Source organism: Electrona antarctica (assembly GCF_951216825.1).
Source record: "Electrona antarctica genome assembly, chromosome: 13".
NCBI classification, from domain to species: Eukaryota; Metazoa; Chordata; class Actinopteri; order Myctophiformes; family Myctophidae; genus Electrona; species Electrona antarctica.
In genome coordinates, this window is record NC_136794.1 from 50331636 (window position 1) to 50358916 (window position 27281).

Here is a 27281-nt window from a genome sequence, read left to right on the forward strand (position 1 = left end):
TGTACTTTGTGATTTCAGCTCCACCAGTGATTCCTGGCAGCACGGACAGGCGGGTCTTCTTACGATGTGAGTACATGGTGGTGTGTGTGTGTGTGTGTGTGTGTGTGTGTGTGTGTGTGTGTGTGTGTGTGTGTGTGTGTTACATGTAAAGCGATGAAAAGTATTGACAAGATATGACTAAATACCATCTAGAGCGCCAAAGTCATGACGTCACTCGCTCATCCTGGTTCTAAAGTCATGACGTCACTCGCTCATCCCCTGGTTCTAAAGTCCTGACGTCACTCGCTCAACCCCTGGTTCTAAAGTCCTGATGTCACTCGCTCATCCCCTGTTTCTAAAGTCCTGACATCACTCACTCATCCCCTGGTTCTAAAGTCCTGACGTCACTCGCCCCTCCCCTGGTTCTAAAGTCCTGACGTCACTCGCTCCTCCCCTGGTTCTAAAGTCCTGACGTCACTCGCTCCTCCCCTGGTTCTAAAGTCCTGATGTCACTCGCTCATCCCCTGGTTCACAGAAGTATTTCTCCATGGAGAATAACATGGGGTCATCTTAAAATCGTTTCATAGAAGAAACGACAAAAATAAGCAAACGGTCTGGGCGATATTGTCAGGGAGGTGTCTCTGTATCGTTATATTGTCAGGGAGGTGTCTCTGTATCGTTATATTGTCAGGGAGGTGTCTCTGTATCGTTATATTGTCAGGGAGGTGTCTCTGTATCGTTATATTGTCAGGGAGGTGTCTCTGTATCGTTATATTGTCAGGGAGGTGTCTCTGTATCGTTATATTGTCAGGGAGGTGTCTCTGTATCGTTTGTGACAGTCAGTCAGTCATATTTGATACAGGATTGTTTCTAGTGAAAATGTAACTAATTCAGCAGCAGCTCAGGAAATAATTCCCCGTGCATTTTCCCCATAGACATTTCAAAAAGTATTTCTTATTTCTTCCCTTCAGGAACTTGAACTAGATGGTATAGAACCGGTCCGGTCCACTAGGGGCACCAAAGAGTAGCCTTCTTCTGACGTCACTCCTCCATGGTACAGGAGCGCGCAGAGGTTTTTGGCTACTATATATAGCTATCTCTTAGCATTGAACATTGCCGTCTTTATTGGCTAAATATGGCATTACAAAATTATATAATTATATCATAGTTTTAATGACATTGAGTTGACGTGGTAACTGTTGCATGATCCCAAAATCACACTTGACTCCCATGTTCTCCCTGCACGCTGCTTACAAGTCCTGGTCCCCATGGGGCGTTCTAAACTCCTGGTCCCCATGGGGCGTTCTAAACTCCCGGTCCCCATGGGGCGTTCTAAACTCCTGGTCCCCATGGGGCGTTCTAAACTCCTGGTCCCCATGGGGCATTCTAAACTCCTGGTCCCCATGGGGCATTCTAAACTCCTGGTCCCCATGGGGCATTCTAAACTCCCGGTCCCCATGGGGCGTTCTAAACTCCCGGTCCCCATGGGGCGTTCTAAACTCCCGGTCCCCATGGGGCGTTCTAAACTCCTGGTCCCCATGGGGCATTCTAAACTCCTGGTCCCCATGGGGCATTCTAAACTCCTGGTCCCCATGGGGCATTCTAAACTCCTGGTCCCCATGGGGCGTTCTAAACTCCTGGTCCCCATGGGGCATTCTAAACTCCCGGTCCCCATGGGGCGTTCTAAACTCCTGGTCCCCATGGGGCGTTCTAAACTCCCGGTCCCCATGGGGAATTCTAAACTCCCGGTCCCCATGGGGCATTCTAAACTCCCGGTCCCCATGGGGCGTTCTAAACTCCCGGTCCCCATGGGGCGTTCTAAACTCCCGGTCCCCATGGGGCATTCTAAACTCCCGGTCCCCATGGGGCATTCTAAACTCCCGGTCCCCATGGGGCGTTCTAAACTCCCGGTCCCCATGGGGCGTTCTAAACTCCTGGTCCCCATGGGGCGTTCTAAACTCCTGGTCCCCATGGGGCGTTCTAAACTCCCGGTCCCCATGGGGCGTTCTAAACTCCTGGTCCCCATGGGGCGTTCTAAACTCCTGGTCCCCATGGGGCGTTCTAAACTCCCGGTCCCCATGGGGCGTTCTAAACTCCTGGTCCCCATGGGGCGTTCTAAACTCCTGGTCCCCATGGGGCGTTCTAAACTCCTGGTCCCCATGGGGCGTTCTAAACTCCTGGTCCCCATGGGGCGTTCTAAACTCCCGGTCCCCATGGGGCGTTCTAAACTCCTGGTCCCCATGGGGCGTTCTAAACTCCTGGTCCCCATGGGGCGTTCTAAACTCCTGGTCCCCATGGGGCGTTCTAAACTCCTGGTCCCCATGGGGCGTTCTAAACTCCTGGTCCCCATGGGGCGTTCTAAACTCCTGGTCCCCATGGGGCGTTCTAAACTCCTGGTCCCCATGGGGCGTTCTAAACTCCTGGTCCCCATGGGGCGTTCTAAACTCCTGGTCCCCATGGGGCGTTCTAAACTCCTGGTCCCCATGGGGCGTTCTAAACTCCTGGTCCCCATGGGGCATTCTAAACTCCTGGTCCCCATGGGGCATTCTAAACTCCTGGTCCCCATGGGGCGTTCTAAACTCCTGGTCCCCATGGGGCGTTCTAAACTCCTGGTCCCCATGGGGCGTTCTAAACTCCTGGTCCCCATGGGGCGTTCTAAACTCCTGGTCCCCATGGGGCATTCTAAACTCCTGGTCCCCATGGGGCGTTCTAAACTCCCGGTCCCCATGGGGCGTTCTAAACTCCTGGTCCCCATGGGGCGTTCTAAACTCCCTGTCCCCATGGGGCGTTCTAAACTCCTGGTCCCCATGGGGCGTTCTAAACTCCTGGTCCCCATGGGGCATTCTAAACTCCTGGTCCCCATGGGGCGTTCTAAACTCCCTGTCCCCATGGGGCGTTCTAAACTCCTGGTCCCCATGGGGCATTCTAAACTCCTGGTCCCCATGGGGCGTTCTAAACTCCTGGTCCCCATCATGCAGGGCTGAGAGACCATGAGACGGGCGATCCGACTATATTATGACGGGTGGTATTGTATTATATACTAGTGTGTGCTCGCTGCAGCAAGCCCACAAAAATGCACTAAAGGCCACGTCTTGCAATAGAAAATAAATACTGTTCAATACTGCCAAGCCATGGCAGTATAGACGTATCTTATTAGTTTTGACGCTTGTAATGAAGCGTCGGAATCGATAATACATCTATCAGAGTCAAAATCTTAGGCTAATATTGGGGGCTTATAGTTTAATAACACCGAATAGACTGCATTCAAATATTTTTAGCTCAGATTCATTTAATTTCACCAAACTAATACCTTATTCCTTTTGCCTGCTCCACGGAAGTCATCATGTCCTTTGCTTCTTATAATGTTCACAACCAACGGGAGGCATACTATAATCCGACGGAGCATTAGTTCGACATGCGTCCGCACCTCGGACTAGCGCCTCCCCCCGTGCTTGCGGTTATGGTTAGGTTAGGGTTTGAACTTTGAGGTGGGTTGTCGTTTTTCGGACCAATGACTAGTCTAACTAAAGTACTGCACCCACAACCAACATGTGTTCATATAACAATATAGAACTAGTCTACATGAGCACAAGCAATGTGGAAATATTGGCAATTGGCCTATAGACTATAATTATGCATAACCACCAACCAATCATATTTGACAGCATTATCCAACCAATCGCTCTCTATGGCAGTGAGGTTTGGGGTCCACTCAGTCACCAGGACTAGATGGGACAGACAGTGAGGTTTGGGGTCCACTCAGTCACCAGGACTAGATGGGACAGACAGTGAGGTTTGGTGTCCACTCAGCCACCAGGACTAGATGGGACAGACAGTGAGGTTTGGGGTCCACTCAGCCACCAGGACTACACTAGATGGGACAGACAGTGAGGTTTGGGGTCCACTCAGTCACCAGGACTACACTAGATGGGACAGACAGTGAGGTTTGGGGTCCACTCAGTCACCAGGACTAGATGGGACAGACAGTGAGGTTTGGGGTCCACTCAGTCACCAGGACTACACTAGATGGGACAGACAGTGAGGTTTGGGGTCCACTCAGTCACCAGGACTACACTAGATGGGACAGACAGTGAGGTTTGGGGTCCACTCAGTCACCAGGACTAGATGGGACAGACAGTGAGGTTTGGGGTCCACTCAGTCACCAGGACTAGATGGGACAGACAGTGAGGTTTGGGGTCCACTCAGTCACCAGGACTACACTAGATGGGACAGACAGTGAGGTTTGGGGTCCACTCAGTCACCAGGACTACACTAGATGGGACAGACAGTGAGGTTTGGGGTCCACTCAGTCACCAGGACTAGATGGGACAGACAGTGCGGTTTGGGGTCCACTCAGTCACCAGGACTAGATGGGACAGACAGTGAGGTTTGGGGTCCACTCAGCCACCAGGACTAGATGGGACAGACAGTGAGGTTTGGGGTCCACTCAGCCACCAGGACTACACTAGATGGGACAGACAGTGAGGTTTGGGGTCCACTCAGTCACCAGGACTACACTAGATGGGACAGACAGTGAGGTTTGGGGTCCACTCAGCCACCAGGACTACACTAGATGGGACAGACACTGAGGTTTGGGGTCCACTCAGCCACCAGGACTACACTAGATGGGACAGGCAGTGAGGTTTGGGGTCCACTCAGCCACCAGGACTACACTAGATGGGACAGACAGTGAGGTTTGGGGTCCACTCAGCCACCAGGACTACACTAGATGGGACAGACACTGAGGTTTGGGGTCCACTCAGCCACCAGGACTACACTAGATGGGACAGACACTGAGGTTTGGGGTCCACTCAGCCACCAGGACTACACTAGATGGGACAGACACTGAGGTTTGGGGTCCACTATATGGCAGTGAAGTTTGGGGTCCACTCACAAAAAAATATTTTGGAAAATGGGAAAAAACATCCAATGTAAATCCTGCATGCAGAGTTTAGTAAGAGAATCCTCCGGGTCCAGAGGAAGACTCCTAACAATGCATGCAGAGCAGGATTAGCCAATACCCTCTAATTATCAACATCGAAAGAGCCATCAAATTTTGGAAACACCTAAAACATTATAAAGCCCTCAAAAGCCAAGAGATGAACATAGAGAAGAGTCCCCTCAGTCAGCTGGTCCTGACGCTTAACAAACCATCAGCCAACAATAACCAGCCTCAGGACAGCGACATCATTCCACAACAAATCCGACCCAACCAAATTATTAATCAACAGAAACAAAAATACAAAAACTATTGGCTTGAAACAACAAAAACCCAAAGTAAACTAAATAGACAATACACCGTGGCAGAATATTTGAGCAGGGTGACTGATAACAAAGTCAGAAAAACCTTAACAATGTACAGACTCAGCGAGCACAGCCTGGCCATCGAGAAAGGCTGATATAGACAAACCTGGCTGCCCAGAGAGGACAGGCTGTGTCCTCACTGTGTCCTCACTGCCCAGAGAGGACAGGCTGTGTCCTCACTGCCCAGAGAGGACAGGCTGTGTCCTCACTGCCCAGAGAGGACAGGCTGTGTCCTCACTGCCCAGAGAGGACAGGCTGTGTCCTCACTGTCCAGAGAGGACAGGCTGTGTCCTCACTGCCCAGAGAGGACAGGCTGTGTCCTCACTGTGTCCTCACTGCCCAGAGAGGACAGGCTGTGTCCTCACTGTGTCCTCACTGCCCAGAGAGGACAGACTGTGTCCTCACTGTGTCCTCACTGCCCAGAGAGGACAGGCTGTGTCCTCAGGCTGTGTCCTCACTGCCCAGAGAGGACAGGCTGTGTCCTCACTGTGTCCTCACTGCCCAGAGAGGACAGACTGTGTCCTCACTGTGTCCTCACTGCCCAGAGAGGACAGACTGTGTCCTCACTGCCCAGAGAGGACAGGCTGTGTCCTCGCTGTCCAGAGAGGACAGGCTGTGTCCTCACTGTGTCCTCACTGCCCAGAGAGGACAGACTGTGTCCTCACTGTGTCCTCACTGCCCAGAGAGGACAGACTGTGTCCTCACTGTCCAGAGAGGACAGGCTGTGTCCTCACTGTCCAGAGAGGACAGGCTGTGTCCTCACTGTGTCCTCACTGCCCAGAGAGGACAGGCTGTGTCCTCACTGTGTCCTCACTGCCCAGAGAGGACAGACTGTGTCCTCACTGTCCAGAGAGGACAGGCTGTGTCCTCACTGTCCAGAGAGGACAGGCTGTGTCCTCACTGTGTCCTCACTGCCCAGAGAGGACAGGCTGTGTCCTCACTGTGTCCTCACTGCCCAAAGAGGACAGGCTGTGTCCTCACTGTGTCCTCACTGTCCAGGGAGGACAGGCTGTGTCCTCACTGTGTCCTCACTGCCCAAAGAGGACAGGCTGTGTCCTCACTGTGTCCTCACTGCCCAAAGAGGACAGGCTGTGTCCTCACTGTGTCCTCACTGTCCAGAGAGGACAGGCTGTGTCCTCACTGTGTCCTCACTGTGTCCTCACTGCCCAGAGAGGACAGGCTGTGTCCTCACTGTGTCCTCACTGCCCAGAGAGGACAGACTGTGTCCTCACTGCCCAGAGAGGACAGGCTGTGTCCTCACTGCCCAGAGAGGACAGACTGTGTCCTCACTGTGTCCTCACTGCCCAGAGAGGACAGACTGTGTCCTCACTGCCCAGAGAGGACAGGCTGTGTCCTCACTGCCCAGAGAGGACAGACTGTGTCCTCACTGTGTCCTCACTGCCCAGAGAGGACAGGCTGTGTCCTCACTGTGTCCTCACTGTGTCCTCACTGCCCAGAGAGGACAGGCTGTGTCCTCACTGTCCAGAGAGGACAGACTGTGTCCTCACTGCCCAGAGAGGACAGGCTGTGTCCTCACTGCCCAGAGAGGACAGACTGTGTCCTCACTGTGTCCTCACTGCCCAGAGAGGACAGGCTGTGTCCTCACTGTGTCCTCACTGTCCAGAGAGGACAGGCTGTGTCCTCACTGTGTCCTCACTGTGTCCTCACTGTGTCCTCACTGCCCAGAGAGGACAGGCTGTGTCCTCACTGTGTCCTCACTGCCCAGAGAGGACAGACTGTGTCCTCACTGCCCAGAGAGGACAGGCTGTGTCCTCACTGCCCAGAGAGGACAGACTGTGTCCTCACTGTGTCCTCACTGCCCAGAGAGGACAGACTGTGTCCTCACTGCCCAGAGAGGACAGGCTGTGTCCTCACTGCCCAGAGAGGACAGACTGTGTCCTCACTGTGTCCTCACTGCCCAGAGAGGACAGACTGTGTCCTCACTGTGTCCTCACTGCCCAGAGAGGACAGGCTGTGTCCTCACTGCCCAGAGAGGACAGGCTGTGTCCTCACTGCCCAGAGAGGACAGGCTGTGTCCTCACTGCCCAGAGAGGACAGACTGTGTCCTCACTGCCCAGAGAGGACAGGCTGTGTCCTCACTGCCCAGAGAGGACAGACTGTGTCCTCACTGCCCAGAGAGGACAGGCTGTGTCCTCACTGCCCAGAGAGGACAGACTGTGTCCTCACTGCCCAGAGAGGACAGGCTGTGTCCTCACTGCCTCACTGTAGTCAAGGAGTGGTGGAGACAGAGCTCCACTTCCTGACTGCATGTGAAAAATATGAACTCACTGTGTCCTCACTGCCCAGAGAGGACAGGCTGTGTCCTCACTGTGTCCTCACTGTGTCCTCACTGCCCAGAGAGGACAGGCTGTGTCCTCACTGTCCAGAGAGGACAGACTGTGTCCTCACTGCCCAGAGAGGACAGGCTGTGTCCTCACTGCCCAGAGAGGACAGACTGTGTCCTCACTGTGTCCTCACTGCCCAGAGAGGACAGGCTGTGTCCTCACTGTGTCCTCACTGTCCAGAGAGGACAGGCTGTGTCCTCACTGTGTCCTCACTGTGTCCTCACTGTGTCCTCACTGCCCAGAGAGGACAGGCTGTGTCCTCACTGTGTCCTCACTGCCCAGAGAGGACAGACTGTGTCCTCACTGCCCAGAGAGGACAGGCTGTGTCCTCACTGCCCAGAGAGGACAGACTGTGTCCTCACTGTGTCCTCACTGCCCAGAGAGGACAGACTGTGTCCTCACTGCCCAGAGAGGACAGGCTGTGTCCTCACTGCCCAGAGAGGACAGACTGTGTCCTCACTGTGTCCTCACTGCCCAGAGAGGACAGACTGTGTCCTCACTGTGTCCTCACTGCCCAGAGAGGACAGGCTGTGTCCTCACTGCCCAGAGAGGACAGGCTGTGTCCTCACTGCCCAGAGAGGACAGACTGTGTCCTCACTGCCCAGAGAGGACAGGCTGTGTCCTCACTGCCCAGAGAGGACAGACTGTGTCCTCACTGCCCAGAGAGGACAGGCTGTGTCCTCACTGCCCAGAGAGGACAGACTGTGTCCTCACTGCCCAGAGAGGACAGGCTGTGTCCTCACTGCCCAGAGAGGACAGACTGTGTCCTCACTGCCCAGAGAGGACAGGCTGTGTCCTCACTGCCTCACTGTAGTCAAGGAGTGGTGGAGACAGAGCTCCACTTCCTGACTGCATGTGAAAAATATGAACACATTAGAGAAGAATACTATACCCTAAATTCACAGAAATAACAAAAACAAGGATAGAGTTTGACTCTATCCAGGCAATCCCCTACTTATTAGGTGAAAAAGCAGAATGTTCCAGGTTGGCAGCAAAATATGTATCAGCCTGCCACAAAATGAGGGACAATGGGTGAACACTATAAGGCCGGCTTTAGACTGCAGTCACATAAAGTCAAATCCGATTCAAATCCGATTTTTTTCTCAAATACGATCTTTTGGCCCAGTCATTCACACTACCGTTTGCAAGTGACCAGATCCGATCTGTGCATTCAGACTGATTTTAACAACTCAACGCAAAGCCGCCCTGCATCGACATATCTGCTTTGGTTACCGTGGTAACCAACAACAATCTAACAAGGAGTTAGGAGTGCAGTAACAGCGCACACAGTAGGGAGGTGCTGACCACGGGAGACAAACTTTAAAATAGAAAGGAGAGGTCGCACAGCTCGTAGTCCCGATGCCAAAAATATTTTTTATTATACAATACATTGAGAAACAAGTACTGCCGTAGCAGACAACACGCAGCACTCCAGGTTAAAACAAAATCCTTCTAGGTTCAAAGCTCGAGATATAAGTTGATGTGAAGAAAATGCCATCACTCATTGTATGTCCTTTGCATGATTTTATTTACCTCTGACGACGAGAGTCATTATACAATACATTAAAAAGTATTTTTGGCATCGGGACTACGAGCTCTCCTTTCTGTTTTAACCAACAACTATCTTATAACGACATTGCAGATAGACCCGCGTGTAGCCGTTCTCCTCATATATCCTCATAAACGGCCTTGTTTCTGTACATTTAGAGAAGTTTAGAATATTGTACGGAATAACGGAGGCATCCTCCAGTGTGTCTCCTCCCCGAGGAGCACATTGTCATTTCACATCCTACCCGGTTTGCATTTAACCGCACCCCCCCCTTCGGAATTCCAATAACTTCTTCATATCGCGTCAAATAAGAACTGTGTTCCAAAAATAAACAAATGATCACAGTGGTTTGACTCAAATGGATATAAAGAATCAACCGACTGAGAGAAAACTCTAATGTTACTGCCGCCGAATTATTAACATTTTCGCTAGAAAGAGACTGTATCAAATATGAGTGACTGACTGTTGTAACGATACAGAGACACCTCCCCGACATATCGTTTTGACAGTTTATTTATTTTTGGACCACAATGCTTATATGAGACAATTTAAAATTAAACTTTTTCGACCCTGGACCAAGGGATGAGCGAGTGACGTCAGGACTTTGGTACAGATTTCACCGTCTGTCCGCTCCGCTGTAGTGCTGACATAATGAAGTGTGTGTTGCAATATTGTTTTCCTCTCTTTTCTGTCCTCTCGCTTGTTTTCTTTTGCTCTCGTGTGGTTGTTTTTCTCTCTCTCTTGTTTGTTTACTTAAATAAAAATACTGGCGCTCTGTAATGACGTCATGTTAGTAGCGCTCGGGTCGCGCTACGGGTGACGTTTGGACAGCTTGACATGTGACTCAGGTCACTTCATGTGGTCGTTGCATTCAGACTGATAGGCAATTCACACTGAGACGGACTGAATCCGTTTCATTGGAACCGTTTCCGAATACGGTTGCCTGGTCCCCGATGGCCATGATTCACATTGCCCGAGATTCAACAGCGCACCCGGGTACACTTGCATAACACACTTTAATCCTCCAGATGGCGCTGTGCTTGATGGCTGGCGCTCACGGACACTGACCATCAACTCTGCGACATTGTCTCAAATAAATCCAGACACACATTGCATTGCCTCTTTCGCTCTTTGCCGTTATACTACTTCACTGTCAGCCTGCCTGCTATTCACTGTGTCAGTCAGTTCTGTGCTCCAGTGTTGTGTTTGATATTAGTTTGCTATGGATTCTACTTTAGCATTATTATTATTTTGTTTTACTTTGGAAACTATGCTAAGCAAAGCCCAAGAGCCACGTGTAGTCCGCAGAATAAGATCAGCGCGTACTGCGGTGCTGCGCGTATACGCAGATTCAACAGGAGACGGGCGGCGTTGAGAAATGCGCTGGTGTTGCGTCGTTTTTTTGTTGACGCTTGGCTCGTCGACTAGAGATCATGTCACGTTCTAAAAAAAACAGTCCACTTCCTTCTTTAGGCACGCATGCCTTCACATTGGAATCGATCCGTATCTGAATACACTTCAACAGTCCAGAGACCCGCCCCTCATGCGGTCCCAGGGACGTTTGGGCGATCCGCTCCCGGGAACGGTACGCATCATTCACACTACCACAACATCTGCCAAGTGGTCCCGAGTGCGAACCCGGGACCATAGTGTGAATCGCCCCTGAGACAGATAAATCCTCAGATCGGATTTAAATCGGATTTGAAACCACCTCTGGATGTGACTCAAGTCACATTTGAAAAAATCGGATTCCATGTGACCTGTCTGCATTTAGACTTATTTAAGCAAATCGGATTTCTATCTTGAACAGATCTGATTCAGGCTAGATTTGGCTGCCAGTGTAAAGCAGGCCTAAGTCTACTACAATGAATAGATCAATGTCATTTTGCTAATGTTTTTCCTTGTCTTGTTTATATTATTTGTTCTGATTCTGAATATGTATAATTTATTATTTTGTTTCATGCACTGTATAACACTGACACCACGGCGCGTAAACAGCGCCTCAAACTGTGACTCCGCCCACCACCGGGGGAAGTTGTGATTTGCTCTCGTTCACTGCAATGCAATTTGCGGCATTTTCAAAACAATATTGAGCAGAGTAGCGATTATCAAACGTATTTGAAATGATAAAATGAAATGATTACTATATTTATCTTAGCACTTCAGCGGTGGTAATTTTAACGTGTCGGACCGCTGATTCGAACTGGCGACCTTCCGGTATCAAGACCGCTCCGCAATCCGTTCGGCCATCGCTGCCACTGCCACCAATGCCATACGTTGAAAGATCTGTTGCCCGTGGACAAGGCAAGCTACCTCCGCAAGTTAGATAGCATCGGCATAGATGTTTGTCCGTATGTGATTAAGGATTGGACCAAGTTGCATTGGCAGCCATAGCAAATTCTTACCCCAGGCTAAAACCGGATGTGACATATTTGGGCGTTCCTGTCTAGCGTGGTGTCAGTGTATAAGAATGCTTGTCATGCCAATAAAGTATATTTGAATTGAATTGAGAGAGAGAGAGAGAGAGAGAGAGAGAGAGAGAGAGAGGGTGGAGAGAGAGAGAGAGAGGGTCGAGAGAGAGGCCTCTCTCTCTCTCTCCCTCTCTCAGAGAGGGTGGAGAGAGAGAGAGAGAGAGAGAGAGAGAGAGAGAGAGAGAGAGAGAGAGGGTGGAGAGACAGAGAGAGAGGGTGGAGAGACAGAGAGAGAGGGTGGAGAGAGAGAGTGGAGAGAGAAAGAGAGAGCTCTCTCTCTCTCTCTCTCTTCCTCTCTCAGAGAGGGTGGAGAGAGAGAGAGAGAGAGAGAGAGAGAGAGAGAGGGTGGAGAGAGAGAGAGAGGGTGATGAGAGAGACAGAGACATAGACAACGCATTACTGAGAGAGAGAGAGTGAGAGAGAGAGAGAGAGAGAGGGTGGAGAGAGAGAGAGAGAGTGATGAGAGAGAGAGAGACAGAGACATAGACAACGCATTACTGAGAGAGAGAGAGTGAGAGAGAGAGAGAGAGGGTGGAGAGAGAGAGAGAGAGAGAGAGAGAGAGAGGGTGGAGAGAGAGAGAGAGAGACGGAGACAACACATTACTGAGAGAGAGAGAGAGAGAGAGAGAGAGAGAGAGAGAGAGGGTGGAGAGAGAGAGAGAGACGGAGACAACACATTACTGAGAGAGAGAGAGAGAGAGAGAGAGAGAGAGAGCGATAGAGAGACATAAACAATATACACAACCGGCTGCTATAGCTACACGCACGCGCACTGAGACAACAGACTGAGCAGTGTTTACAACTTCTGTTATGACGTGGAAACGTGCGCGCGCGTGTCAGTCTACACACACACACACACACACACGCGCGCGCGCGTATACTGTCTGAGACGAGAGACTGTAAAGTTTTGTTGTGACGTAGAAACGTGCGCGCGCGTGTCAGTCCATTTCATCATGTGTGTTTTACTGTGTTTCCTCCAACAGATTCCTCTCCTCTGTCGTTGGATCCAAACACAGCGGCCAGACTCCTCCTCCTGTCAGAGAACAACAGGAAGGTGACTCGGACAGCTGTAGACCAACGTTATGCAGCCCATCCTCGAAGATTCACCCATTGGCCTAATGTGTTGAGTAAAGAATGTATATCTGACCTCCGCTACTATGAAGTGGAATGGAGTGGAGAGAGGGTTGGTATAGCAGTCTGTCAGGATGACGTCAACAGAAAGGATAAGGATCTATCAGTCTTTGGAGCCACTCCTCAGTCATGGGTGTTATATTACTCTGATAGTAATAAACGCTACGTGTTCGGTCACAACAACATTCCGACTGAAGTGTCAGGACCTGTTCCCTCCACAGGGGGGGGCCACAGGGTGGGGGTGTATGTAGATCCCCCAGCAGGTGTGCTGTGTTACTATGATGTGTGTGGAAACACAATGAGTCTCCTTCACACAGAGAGGACGACCTTCACACGCCCCCTGTATGCAGGGTTATGTGTTGATGAAGCTACAGCAGAGGTCTGTAAGATCTGGTGAACATTAACCTGTTAAACCCTCTATACCAGGGGTTCTCAACCCGTGGGTCGCGACCCCTCGGGGGGGTCGCCAAATTATTTTAGGGGGTCCCCAAATTATTTTCCAAAAAACGATTTTTCAAAAATAGCAGACCTACAAGCTCATAGCGCGCCACTCGGTGGCGCGCTATGAGCTTGTAGATCTGCTATTTTTCAATAGCTAAATTATAACAATGCTTAAAACACCAAAAGGGGTTCCCGCCCAAAATGGGTTAAGGTTATTGTAGCAGTCAATTTATATTAGGGGTCGGGAGGGGGCGGGGCGGGGGTCCGGAGACATTGCCAAAGCATTTCCGGGGGTCCCCGGCCAAAAACGTTGAGAACCCCTGCTCTATACAGCTGACCGCCCCCCCCCCCCCTCCCCCTTCTCTACACCAAATCTCTTCACCAGCAATAACACCTTAATTCACTGAGGAAAACAGACTAAAAACTATATGATGACTAAAACTACGACTAAATTAAATATGTTGACATCAACAAATACAAACTAGACTAAAACGTCAGGGAGGCACTAGTGGAGATCAGAGAAGTCATTATGTTTAGCTGCAGTGCAACGCATTGTGAGCTTGTAGATCTGCTATTTTCAGAGTGCAGCCAAGTGTTAAATTAGGCATTAAGACGCCATGAAGGCAACGCCAGAATACATTTTAGTCGACTAAATCAGCTGTAGAATCAGTCTATTCAAATTATATTATAGTCGATACTTTTTGAATCAATGTGTTTATGAATACATAACTTCAATAGATTGTATTATAATCTATACTTAGTCAATACATTGTTGTCATCATAAACAGTAGATTAATAGTTGTATTGTCATAATTGCTTCTCATTATAAACACTATAATGTAACACTTATATTTTTATATTTTGTTCTGCAAGTAAATCACTGCTGATGTTCTGTGTGATTGTCCGTTGTCACCACAAGGTGGCAGCAAAGCCTACATGTTGTCTATTCTGTCCACACGCTGTATTGATTAGGAGAGATACTGTATCAGGCAAGATGAATACAAATAAAGATTACTCTACATTCTCTAATTGTGTACATTTATTGTGAATTAACTTATTGTGAATTAACTAGTTGCAGATGTTTAACCATAATTTTACTCTTTGAGAGTCAGATTAACCAAATGGACCCCTAATTCTCAGAGTGATTAACATTAACCAAATGGACCCCTAATTCTCAGAGTGATTAACATTAACCAAATGGACCCCTAATTCTCAGAGTGAGTAACATTAACCAAATGGACCCCTAATTCTCAGAGTGAGTAACATTAACCAAATGGACCCATATACTTCTCAGAGTGCCACCACTGACGATGGGCATCAATAAGTACATTTAGTACAAAAATAGGTCTAAATATATATATATATATATATATATTTAGGTTTTATTTGTGTGTATTGCAGCCCTATAGTTAAATTTTTCCTCCCAAATGTTATAAAATCCTTTACAAGGACAGATCAGGGAGAAATGAAGAGTTTAGAGTGCAAGAAATAAATGTAACGTTCAGAATTCTTGGTAGAGCCAACAACAACACAGCCAACAACACCACCAACGCAAAATGCATGCTTATCAACAACAGATAAATATCACCTATACTAGTATACTCCTTATCGGTTAATGTCAGTTTTATTTAGCCGATAGATACCGATATTGACCGATAACGGCAAATATCAGCCAATACCGATTATGTGGCCGATACACCGCTACCATTAATCCAGGTGGTCATGGGACCCTAAACGCAATTAGGGGTGTAACGATTAGGGATGGCGCTCGATAACAGATACCTGAAAAAATCCGAGCTTATCGAGTACCTGGCATCGATAACCTTTGGGCTTATCGAGTACCCGGTATCGATAAGCTTTGGGCTTATCGAGTACCCGGTATCGATAAGATTTGGGCTTATCGAGCCTGTTATGGAGCATAGCGGTCCATGCCGTCATGTTTAAACAATCAAGAGGAGATCAATAACGCTTTCACACATATTTTAATGTATGTGCTAAATAGTCACTGTTATAAGTGCTGTTTGTCAGCTTCCAAACAATTGTTGACAAACTCACTGATGCACCCCTTCTGTGGTTGTAGGCGTACGCAGGCATAAAGAAGTCCAATGTGCACAGGCAGAAATCATTTTGCTTTGCTTTAATAGAAAATAAAGTGCATATATGACATTCTTTCTGTTCTCTTGGCTCACATTCTTTCTGTTCTCTGTGCTACTGGTAAAAACCGTGTTTCCACGTAGGTGCATAATTTCCCCCCCCACACCTGTCCATAATTAAAGCCTAGGCCTGGGAGGCGTGCCCGTCTGTGCCCAAACAATAATTCAATTAGCCAACAATCAACATATTAAGGCTAAATAATAACAGAAATAATAATCAGAAAATACAACTGGCTTCTACATTCCGGCCCCTAATTGTGCATAATATATAAACACAATTACAAAATACATTTTTAAAGAAGCCTTTACACAAAATAAACATTGGGTGTGTGGTATGTGTCATGTCATTAATGTTGACTGAATCTTGTTGTCACTGCAAAATAAATAAATAAAGAGAAAGACTAGAGAAAAGAAAAATCAAAGTTATTAGTCTTCAGTCTGTTCTCTCTGGTGCCCTCAATAGCAAATTATGGAGCTTGTTGACTGACAGGCCCTTCCAGTGTACTGGTCTTCTGGAGAAGGCTTGACATAGCCCTCAAGCCACCACAGAAAGTGAGACAAGTCTGTGTCCCTTTCCTGTGTCACAACTACAGCGCAGCCTTGCTTGCTTCCTGGGAAGTCAATGAGAAAAGATGTGTATTCTTTTTTAAACTCTCTCTTCACGGCGACGCGTTGTTTCAACATGTCAGCCTGCTCCTCTGAAGTCCTCCTCCATGAAGTCGTGCTGCCCGACCCTGTCTTGTTTAGAGTAGGCGCCCGACCCAAGCACTAACCATACCAGGAGTCCAAGACAGTCACTAGTCCGTCACCCGACCCAAGCACTAACCATACCAGGAGTCCAAGACAGTCACTAGTCCGTCACCCGACCCAAGCACTAACCATACCAGGAGTCCAAGACAGTCACTAGTCCGTCACCCGACCCAAGCACTAACCATACCAGGAGTCCAAGACAGTCACTAGTCCGTCACCCGACCCAAGCACTAACCATACCAGGAGTCCAAGACAGTCACTAGTCCGTCACCCGACCCAAGCACTAACCATACCAGGAGTCCAAGACAGTCACTAGTCCGTCACCCGACCCAAGCACTAACCTGGCGCTGACCGCACGCGGACGCCACGGGGGATTTGTAACCGGCAACGCATGTCGGGAGCGACGGTGTTGACAGACTAATGACTGTCTGAGTTTTGCTTCTTTACACTCTGATCAGTTAGTCCAGGCCCAGGGAAGCAGGGATGTGTTTAGACTCGTATGAGGAAGTCCAGGCCCAGGGAAGCAGGGATGTGTTTAGACTCGTATGAGGAAGTCCAGGCCCAGGGAAGCAGGGATGTGTTTAGACTCGTATGAGGAAGTCCAGGCCCAGGGAAGCGGGGATGTATTTAGACTCGTATGAGGAAGTCCAGGCCCAGGGAAGCAGGGATGTGTTTAGACTCGTATGAGGAAGTCCAGGCCCAGGGAAGCAGGGATGTGTTTAGACTCGTATGAGGAAGTCCAGGCCCAGGGAAGCAGGGATGTATTTAGACTCGTATGAGGAAGTCCAGGCCCAGGGAAGCAGGGATGTGTTTAGACTCGTATGAGGAAGTCCAGGCCCAGGGAAGCAGGGATGTGTTTAGACTCGTATGAGGAAGTCCAGGCCCAGGGAAGCAGGGATGTATTTAGACTCGTATGAGGAAGTCCAGGCCCAGGGAAGCGGGGATGTATTTAGACTCGTATGAGGAAGTCCAGGCCCAGGGAAGCAGGGATGTATTTAGACTCGTATGAGGAAGTCCAGGCCCAGGGAAGCGGGGATGTGTTTAGACTCGTATGAGGAAGTCCAGGCCCAGGGAAGCGGGGATGTGTTTAGACTCGTATGAGGAAGACCAGGCCCAGGGAAGCAGGGATGTATTTAGACTCGTATGAGGAAGTCCAGGCCCAGGGAAGCGGGGATGTGTTTAGACTCGTATGAGGAAGTCCAGGCCCAGGGAAGCGGGGATGTGCAGCGTGTCGAGGCTCAGGGCCGACGGTGTGTAGGGGAACAGGACGGGGAACGTGTGTTTGGTGTCCATCAGGAGCTGAGGAGGGTCGTTACGGTCCTGGAGGCGATTCTGTGGGCACGCACGCACGCACGCACAGACACAGACACAGACACACACACACACACACACACACAAAAGGTGTTGCTGTTTGGACGGACTCGCAGTGAAGGGAATAAAAAAGGTGAATGAAATCAAGCTTCATTTGTATTCACGCAGGACTCGACACGTCGTCACGCAGCACGTTTTCCTTCAAAGGAAGACATTTAAATTAGATTTTATGGACTTTTGATATAAGTCTGGCTGGGAGCGTCGCTCCACAGGCTGGGAGCGTCGCTCCACAGGCTGGGAGCGTCGCTCCACAGGCTGGGAGCACCGCTCCACAGGCTGAGAGCGTCGCTCCACAGGCTGGGAGCGTCGCTCCACAGGCTGAGAGCGTCGCTCCACAGGCTGAGAGCGCCACTCCACAGGCTGGGAGCGTCGCTCCACAGGCTGAGAGCGTCGCTCCACAGGCTGGGAGCACCATCGCTCCACAGGCTGGGAGCACCATCGCTCCACAGGCTGGGAGCGTCGCTCCACAGGCTGGGAGCGTCGCTCCACAGGCTGGGAGCACCATCGCTCCACAGGCTGGGAGCACCGCTCCACAGGCTGGGAGCACCATCGCTCCACAGGCTGGGAGCACCGCTCCACAGGCTGGGAGCATCGCTCCACAGGCTGGGAGCACCGCTCCACAGGCTGGGAGCGTCGCTCCACAGGCTGGGAGCGTCGCTCCACAGGCTGGGAGCACCATCGCTCCACAGGCTGGGAGCACCATCGCTCCACAGGCTGGGAGCGTCGCTCCACAGGCTGGGAGCGTCGCTCCACAGGCTGGGAGCATCGCTCCACAGGCTGGGAGCACCATCGCTCCACAGGCTGGGAGCATCGCTCCACAGGCTGGGAGCACCATCGCTCCACAGGCTGGGAGCACCATCGCTCCACAGGCTGGGAGCACCATCGCTCCACAGGCTGGGAGCACCATCGCTCCACAGGCTGGGAGCACCATCGCTCCACAGGCTGGGAGCACCATCGCTCCACAGGCTGGGAGCGTCGCTCCACAGGCTGGGAGCGTCGCTCCACAGGCTGGGAGCACCATCGCTCCACAGGCTGGGAGCGTCGCTCCACAGGCTGGGAGCACCATCGCTCCACAGGCTGGGAGCGTCGCTCCACAGGCTGGGAGCACCATCGCTCCACAGGCTGGGAGCGTCGCTCCACAGGCTGGGAGCACCATCGCTCCACAGGCTGGGAGCGTCGCTCCACAGGCTGGGAGCGTCGCTCCACAGGCTGGGAGCACCATCGCTCCACAGGCTGGGAGCACCATCGCTCCACAGGCTGGGAGCGTCGCTCCACAGGCTGGGAGCACCATCGCTCCACAGGCTGGGAGCGTCGCTCCACAGGCTGGGAGCGTCGCTCCACAGGCTGGGAGCGTCGCTCCACAGGCTGGGAGCGTTTTATCACGTTTTATTACATGGCTTGGTTGAATGCTTGATTCTGATTGGTCAATCGCTTAATTCAGCGGTGAGTTATCTCATGATAATGACCGCTCCGCTGTATAATGACCGCTGCCTAATCAAACCCTCTGAGCACCACCAGCTGCGCGGCTGCGCCCGCTTGATTTACTGCCGTTTCCAACATAACAGCCATGTAAACACACACACTACTGACACACAATGTAATTTACAGCTAAACATTGCTCTTAAAAATGTTTTTGAAAACATTTGAGCGAGAAATAGACGAAGCAGCTGGACCCGAAAATGGATTCTATTTGATCAACTCACTTCCTTGTTTTCCGACAGTGCTTCAGCCCTGCAGCTGGGCAGACTCAGCCAGCGCGAAGTTATGGAATACTTTTTTTGTTGTGTTTTGGATCAATGGATTAATTTATGTTAGTTAGCCATGTAATAAGCGGGATAATATCTGGCTAGGTGGTCATTGTCGGGATATAATTCACCTTCAGGGAGTGTAACCACCTCGGCTTCGCCTCGGTGGTTAAACTCCCTGTCGGTGAATTATCTCCCGACAATGACCACCTAGCCAGATATTATCCCTTACTTATCGCGCGTAACACTTTCTTTGAATAACCAAATATCCGTAATCACATGTTACTATGAAAAAATTCCGTGTGTGTTTTCATCACTGGTTGTTGTTGTCTCGTTCGGCGGTGGAAAAAGTGGACACCTCACCCCCCGAACCCACCTCACCCCTGCCCACCTATCCCCCCGAACCCACCTCACCCCTGCCCACTTTGACAGGCTGGAATGGCTTAGGGTCGACGACAGAGTACAGCATCTTGCAATGGGTCTGGTCCACAAGATTCGATACACCACCAAGATACCCATGTACCTGTCTAGATACTTCCTTAATGTTAACGAAGTCCACAACCACAACACCAGAGGGAGTGCAACGAACCATGTTCAACCCAGATTCGACACAAACAAGGGACTAAATTATTTTCGCTCCTATGCCACCAAAATGTGGAACGCCTTACCAACAGTCATTAAGACATGCGCATCCCTTGACTCCTTCAAAACCGCTCTCAAAGGGCACCTACGGATGGCTGCAATTCGAAACTGGCCCCCGTAAAATCTGAACCCCCCCCCCACCCCTTTTTCCCCTCACTGTATATGTTTTCCCTTTTTACCTCCTTTATGATGTATTCCTGTTGTTCTTTGACTATATAGAAGTGTCTATTTGTACGTCTCTAAATGTTTTGATGAATTGAACAAGGTGGACCCTCTTGTAAACAAGTGTAATGCTTTATGGTGTCGTCCACTCACAGTTAACAGTCTTTGTATTGAGTTTGTGCTTGAAATGTACTGTAATTCTGCAAACTGTTAATAAATATTTCAATCAATCAATCAAAAAAAGCTGCTGGTCCCAAAGCAGCATCCAGCCGAGTCACGGCCAACAGCGACACCTGCTGCTGGGCACCGAGTTGACACACATAACCAAATGACAGCTGAGCTGAGACCTGAGCTATAGTGTGGTGGGGCGAGTTACGCCCGAGCGAACACACACTAGTTATCGCCAGTTTATATTTGTGGGCTCGCCCCACCGAGCACACACTAGTGCTCCATTTTGAAAATTGGCTGCCATGGTCACAGGACAAATCTAAATAGTACCACTGTATTCCTCATCCTTTAAAATGTAGGATTAGTCACCAGAATGAAGATCCTATAGGTGGTCTAGAATCTGAATTTATAAAATAACAGCAGCTGGTGGCCATTTTGGGAAATGGCTGCCATGGTCACCATGGGACAAATCTGTGATGGCCTTATAGCCAAATATGTTCCTTATGGCATGCTCCAACTGTGTGCCGAATTTCATACATTTATCATAAAGTGTACGATTCCATCAAAGATCTGCCTGTAGCGCCTCCGGTAATTGTAATTGGCTAGCAACATTTGTGGAAGGGACCTATGTAAGCGATTGCGGCAACCACACTTTGCAATTTTTCAAAATTGCGACTTTTCTAGTTAACATTGATTTTATAATATAAACTAGGCGTCCCAGAGATAGAAATGCCATTAAATGGGGTGCCGTAGACTAATGCATGTCAAACTGGGGGTCCTTGAAATGAAACGGGTTGAGAATCACTGCTAGAGCCGTAACAATCTTCTCTTATGGGGGACCCTGGTGTATCTTTTCAAATGGGGGTCTGTGGGCTAATTAGTGTCAATGTGGGGGTCCCTGACATGAAAACATGTGGGAACCCCTGCTAGTGTACATCCAGAGCACGTACCACTGGGAACCCCTGCTAGTGTACATCCAGAGCACGTACCATTGGGAACCCCTGCTAGTGTACATCCAGAGCACGTACCACTGGGAACCCCTGCTAGTGTACATCCAGAGCACGTACCACTCATTGGGAACCCCTGCTAGTGTACATCCAGAGCACGTACCACTATGGGAACCCCTGCTAGTGTACATCCAGAGCACGTACCACTCATTGGGAACCCCTGCTAGTGTACATCCAGAGCACGTACCACTATGGGAACCCCTGCTAGTGTACATCCAGAGCACGTACCACTCATTGGGAACCCCTGCTAGTGTACATCCAGAGCACGTACCACTCATTCATACAAGCACAGTTCATCTTTCTATCAAGGGAACAGATGTCTATTAAACAAAGATGATGGTTGTACAGGGAGGTTTGACACCTAACATCTATTGGCACATCAGAGCAGGGAGGTTTGACACCCCACATCCCTACTAACATCTATTGGCACATCAGAGCAGGGAGGTTTGACACCCCACATCCCTACTAACATCTATTGGCACATCAGAGCAGGGAGGTTTGACACCCCACATCCCTACTAACATCTATTGGCACATCAGAGCAGGGAGGTTTGACACCCCACATCCCTACTAACATCTATTGGCACATCAGAGCAGGGAGGTTTGACACCCCACATCCCTACTAACATCTATTGGCACATCAGAGCAGGGAGGTTTGACACCCCACATCCCTACTAACATCTATTGGCACATCAGAGCAGGGAGGTTTGACACCCCACATCCCTACTAACATCTATTGGCACATCAGAGCAGGGAGGTTTGACACCCCACATCCCTACTAACATCTATTGGCACATCAGAGCAGGGAGGTTTGACACCCCACATCCCTACTAACATCTATTGGCACATCAGAGCAGGGAGGTTTGACACCCCACATCCCTACTAACATCTATTGGCACATCAGAGCAGGGAGGTTTGACACCCCACATCCCTACTAACATCTATTGGCACATCAGAGCAGGGAGGTTTGACACCCCACATCCCTACTAACATCTATTGGCACATCAGAGCAGGGAGGTTTGACACCCCACATCCCTACTAACATCTATTGGCACATCAGAGCAGGGAGGTTTGACACCCCACATCCCTACTAACATCTATTGGCACATCAGAGCAGGGAGGTTTGACACCCCACATCCCTACTAACATCTATTGGCACATCAGAGCAGGGAGGTTTGACACCCCACATCCCTACTAACATCTATTGGCACATCAGAGCAGGGAGGTTTGACACCCCACATCCCTACTAACATCTATTGGCACATCAGAGCAGGGAGGTTTGACACCCCACATCCCTACTAACATCTATTGGCACATCAGAGCAGGGAGGTTTGACACCCCACATCCCTACTAACATCTATTGGCACATCAGAGCAGGGAGGTTTGACACCCCACATCCCTACTAACATCTATTGGCACATCAGAGCAGGGAGGTTTGACACCCCACATCCCTACTAACATCTATTGGCACATCAGAGCAGGGAGGTTTGACACCCCACATCCCTACTAACATCTATTGGCACATCAGAGCAGGGAGGTTTGACACCCCACATCCCTACTAACATCTATTGGCACATCAGAGCAGGGAGGTTTGACACCCCACATCCCTACTAACATCTATTGGCACATCAGAGCAGGGAGGTTTGACACCCCACATCCCTACTAACATCTATTGGCACATCAGAGCAGGGAGGTTTGACACCCCACATCCCTACTAACATCTATTGGCACATCAGAGCAGGGAGGTTTGACACCCCACATCCCTACTAACATCTATTGGCACATCAGAGCAGGGAGGTTTGACACCCCACATCCCTACTAACATCTATTGGCACATCAGAGCAGGGAGGTTTGACACCCCACATCCCTACTAACATCTATTGGCACATCAGAGCAGGGAGGTTTGACACCCCACATCCCTACTAACATCTATTGGCACATCAGAGCAGGGAGGTTTGACACCCCACATCCCTACTAACATCTATTGGCACATCAGAGCAGGGAGGTTTGACACCCCACATCCCTACTAACATCTATTGGCACATCAGAGCAGGGAGGTTTGACACCCCACATCCCTACTAACATCTATTGGCACATCAGAGCAGGGAGGTTTGACACCCCACATCCCTACTAACATCTATTGGCACATCAGAGCAGGGAGGTTTGACACCCCACATCCCTACTAACATCTATTGGCACATCAGAGCAGGGAGGTTTGACACCCCACATCCCTACTAACATCTATTGGCACATCAGAGCAGGGAGGTTTGACACCCCACATCCCTACTAACATCTATTGGCACATCAGAGCAGGGAGGTTTGACACCCCACATCCCTACTAACATCTATTGGCACATCAGAGCAGGGAGGTTTGACACCCCACATCCCTACTAACATCTATTGGCACATCAGAGCAGGGAGGTTTGACACCCCACATCCCTACTAACATCTATTGGCACATCAGAGCAGGGAGGTTTGACACCCCACATCCCTACTAACATCTATTGGCACATCAGAGCAGGGAGGTTTGACACCCCACATCCCTACTAACATCTATTGGCACATCAGAGCAGGGAGGTTTGACACCCCACATCCCTACTAACATCTATTGGCACATCAGAGCAGGGAGGTTTGACACCCCACATCCCTACTAACATCTATTGGCACATCAGAGCAGGGAGGTTTGACACCCCACATCCCTACTAACATCTATTGGCACATCAGAGCAGGGAGGTTTGACACCCCACATCCCTACTAACATCTATTGGCACATCAGAGCAGGGAGGTTTGACACCCCACATCCCTACTAACATCTATTGGCACATCAGAGCAGGGAGGTTTGACACCCCACATCCCTACTAACATCTATTGGCACATCAGAGCAGGGAGGTTTGACACCCCACATCCCTACTAACATCTATTGGCACATCAGAGCAGGGAGGTTTGACACCCCACATCCCTACTAACATCTATTGGCACATCAGAGCAGGGAGGTTTGACACCCCACATCCCTACTAACATCTATTGGCACATCAGAGCAGGGAGGTTTGACACCCCACATCCCTACTAACATCTATTGGCACATCAGAGCAGGGAGGTTTGACACCCCACATCCCTACTAACATCTATTGGCACATCAGAGCAGGGAGGTTTGACACCCCACATCCCTACTAACATCTATTGGCACATCAGAGCAGGGAGGTTTGACACCCCACATCCCTACTAACATCTATTGGCACATCAGAGCAGGGAGGTTTGACACCCCACATCCCTACTAACATCTATTGGCACATCAGAGCAGGGAGGTTTGACACCCCACATCCCTACTAACATCTATTGGCACATCAGAGCAGGGAGGTTTGACACCCCACATCCCTACTAACATCTATTGGCACATCAGAGCAGGGAGGTTTGACACCCCACATCCCTACTAACATCTATTGGCACATCAGAGCAGGGAGGTTTGACACCCCACATCCCTACTAACATCTATTGGCACATCAGAGCAGGGAGGTTTGACACCCCACATCCCTACTAACATCTATTGGCACATCAGAGCAGGGAGGTTTGACACCCCACATCCCTACTAACATCTATTGGCACATCAGAGCAGGGAGGTTTGACACCCCACATCCCTACTAACATCTATTGGCACATCAGAGCAGGGAGGTTTGACACCCCACATCCCTACTAACATCTATTGGCACATCAGAGCAGGGAGGTTTGACACCCCACATCCCTACTAACATCTATTGGCACATCAGAGCAGGGAGGTTTGACACCCCACATCCCTACTAACATCTATTGGCACATCAGAGCAGGGAGGTTTGACACCCCACATCCCTACTAACATCTATTGGCACATCAGAGCAGGGAGGTTTGACACCCCACATCCCTACTAACATCTATTGGCACATCAGAGCAGGGAGGTTTGACACCCCACATCCCTACTAACATCTATTGGCACATCAGAGCAGGGAGGTTTGACACCCCACATCCCTACTAACATCTATTGGCACATCAGAGCAGGGAGGTTTGACACCCCACATCCCTACTAACATCTATTGGCACATCAGAGCAGGGAGGTTTGACACCCCACATCCCTACTAACATCTATTGGCACATCAGAGCAGGGAGGTTTGACACCCCACATCCCTACTAACATCTATTGGCACATCAGAGCAGGGAGGTTTGACACCCCACATCCCTACTAACATCTATTGGCACATCAGAGCAGGGAGGTTTGACACCCCACATCCCTACTAACATCTATTGGCACATCAGAGCAGGGAGGTTTGACACCCCACATCCCTACTAACATCTATTGGCACATCAGAGCAGGGAGGTTTGACACCCCACATCCCTACTAACATCTATTGGCACATCAGAGCAGGGAGGTTTGACACCCCACATCCCTACTAACATCTATTGGCACATCAGAGCAGGGAGGTTTGACACCCCACATCCCTACTAACATCTATTGGCACATCAGAGCAGGGAGGTTTGACACCCCACATCCCTACTAACATCTATTGGCACATCAGAGCAGGGAGGTTTGACACCCCACATCCCTACTAACATCTATTGGCACATCAGAGCAGGGAGGTTTGACACCCCACATCCCTACTAACATCTATTGGCACATCAGAGCAGGGAGGTTTGACACCCCACATCCCTACTAACATCTATTGGCACATCAGAGCAGGGAGGTTTGACACCCCACATCCCTACTAACATCTATTGGCACATCAGAGCAGGGAGGTTTGACACCCCACATCCCTACTAACATCTATTGGCACATCAGAGCAGGGAGGTTTGACACCCCACATCCCTACTAACATCTATTGGCACATCAGAGCAGGGAGGTTTGACACCCCACATCCCTACTAACATCTATTGGCACATCAGAGCAGGGAGGTTTGACACCCCACATCCCTACTAACATCTATTGGCACATCAGAGCAGGGAGGTTTGACACCCCACATCCCTACTAACATCTATTGGCACATCAGAGCAGGGAGGTTTGACACCCCACATCCCTACTAACATCTATTGGCACATCAGAGCAGGGAGGTTTGACACCCCACATCCCTACTAACATCTATTGGCACATCAGAGCAGGGAGGTTTGACACCCCACATCCCTACTAACATCTATTGGCACATCAGAGCAGGGAGGTTTGACACCCCACATCCCTACTAACATCTATTGGCACATCAGAGCAGGGAGGTTTGACACCCCACATCCCTACTAACATCTATTGGCACATCAGAGCAGGGAGGTTTGACACCCCACATCCCTACTAACATCTATTGGCACATCAGAGCAGGGAGGTTTGACACCCCACATCCCTACTAACATCTATTGGCACATCAGAGCAGGGAGGTTTGACACCCCACATCCCTACTAACATCTATTGGCACATCAGAGCAGGGAGGTTTGACACCCCACATCCCTACTAACATCTATTGGCACATCAGAGCAGGGAGGTTTGACACCCCACATCCCTACTAACATCTATTGGCACATCAGAGCAGGGAGGTTTGACACCCCACATCCCTACTAACATCTATTGGCACATCAGAGCAGGGAGGTTTGACACCCCACATCCCTACTAACATCTATTGGCACATCAGAGCAGGGAGGTTTGACACCCCACATCCCTACTAACATCTATTGGCACATCAGAGCAGGGAGGTTTGACACCCCACATCCCTACTAACATCTATTGGCACATCAGAGCAGGGAGGTTTGACACCCCACATCCCTACTAACATCTATTGGCACATCAGAGCAGGGAGGTTTGACACCCCACATCCCTACTAACATCTATTGGCACATCAGAGCAGGGAGGTTTGACACCCCACATCCCTACTAACATCTATTGGCACATCAGAGCAGGGAGGTTTGACACCCCACATCCCTACTAACATCTATTGGCACATCAGAGCAGGGAGGTTTGACACCCCACATCCCTACTAACATCTATTGGCACATCAGAGCCAGTGCAGTAGATTCAATTAATCTTCACAGACAGTTAGTTGGATAGCATAGCATTAAAGGC

General features: G+C 50.0%; 1 protein-coding gene across 1 annotated transcript in view; it reads left to right on the plus strand.

Annotated features, from left to right (window-relative positions):
* LOC306935035 (receptor-interacting serine/threonine-protein kinase 3-like) overlaps positions 1-13176 on the plus strand; it is a gene marked incomplete at both ends in the record, with an annotated part of 90758 nt that extends 77582 nt beyond the window's left edge. The window contains 2 exons of the mRNA XM_079517856.1: positions 19-66; positions 12632-13176. Coding sequence (XP_079373982.1) covers positions 19-66; positions 12632-13176 — 593 coding nt within the window. The remainder of the gene's footprint in view (positions 1-18; positions 67-12631) is intronic.
* Positions 13177-27281: the final 14105 nt, after the last annotated feature.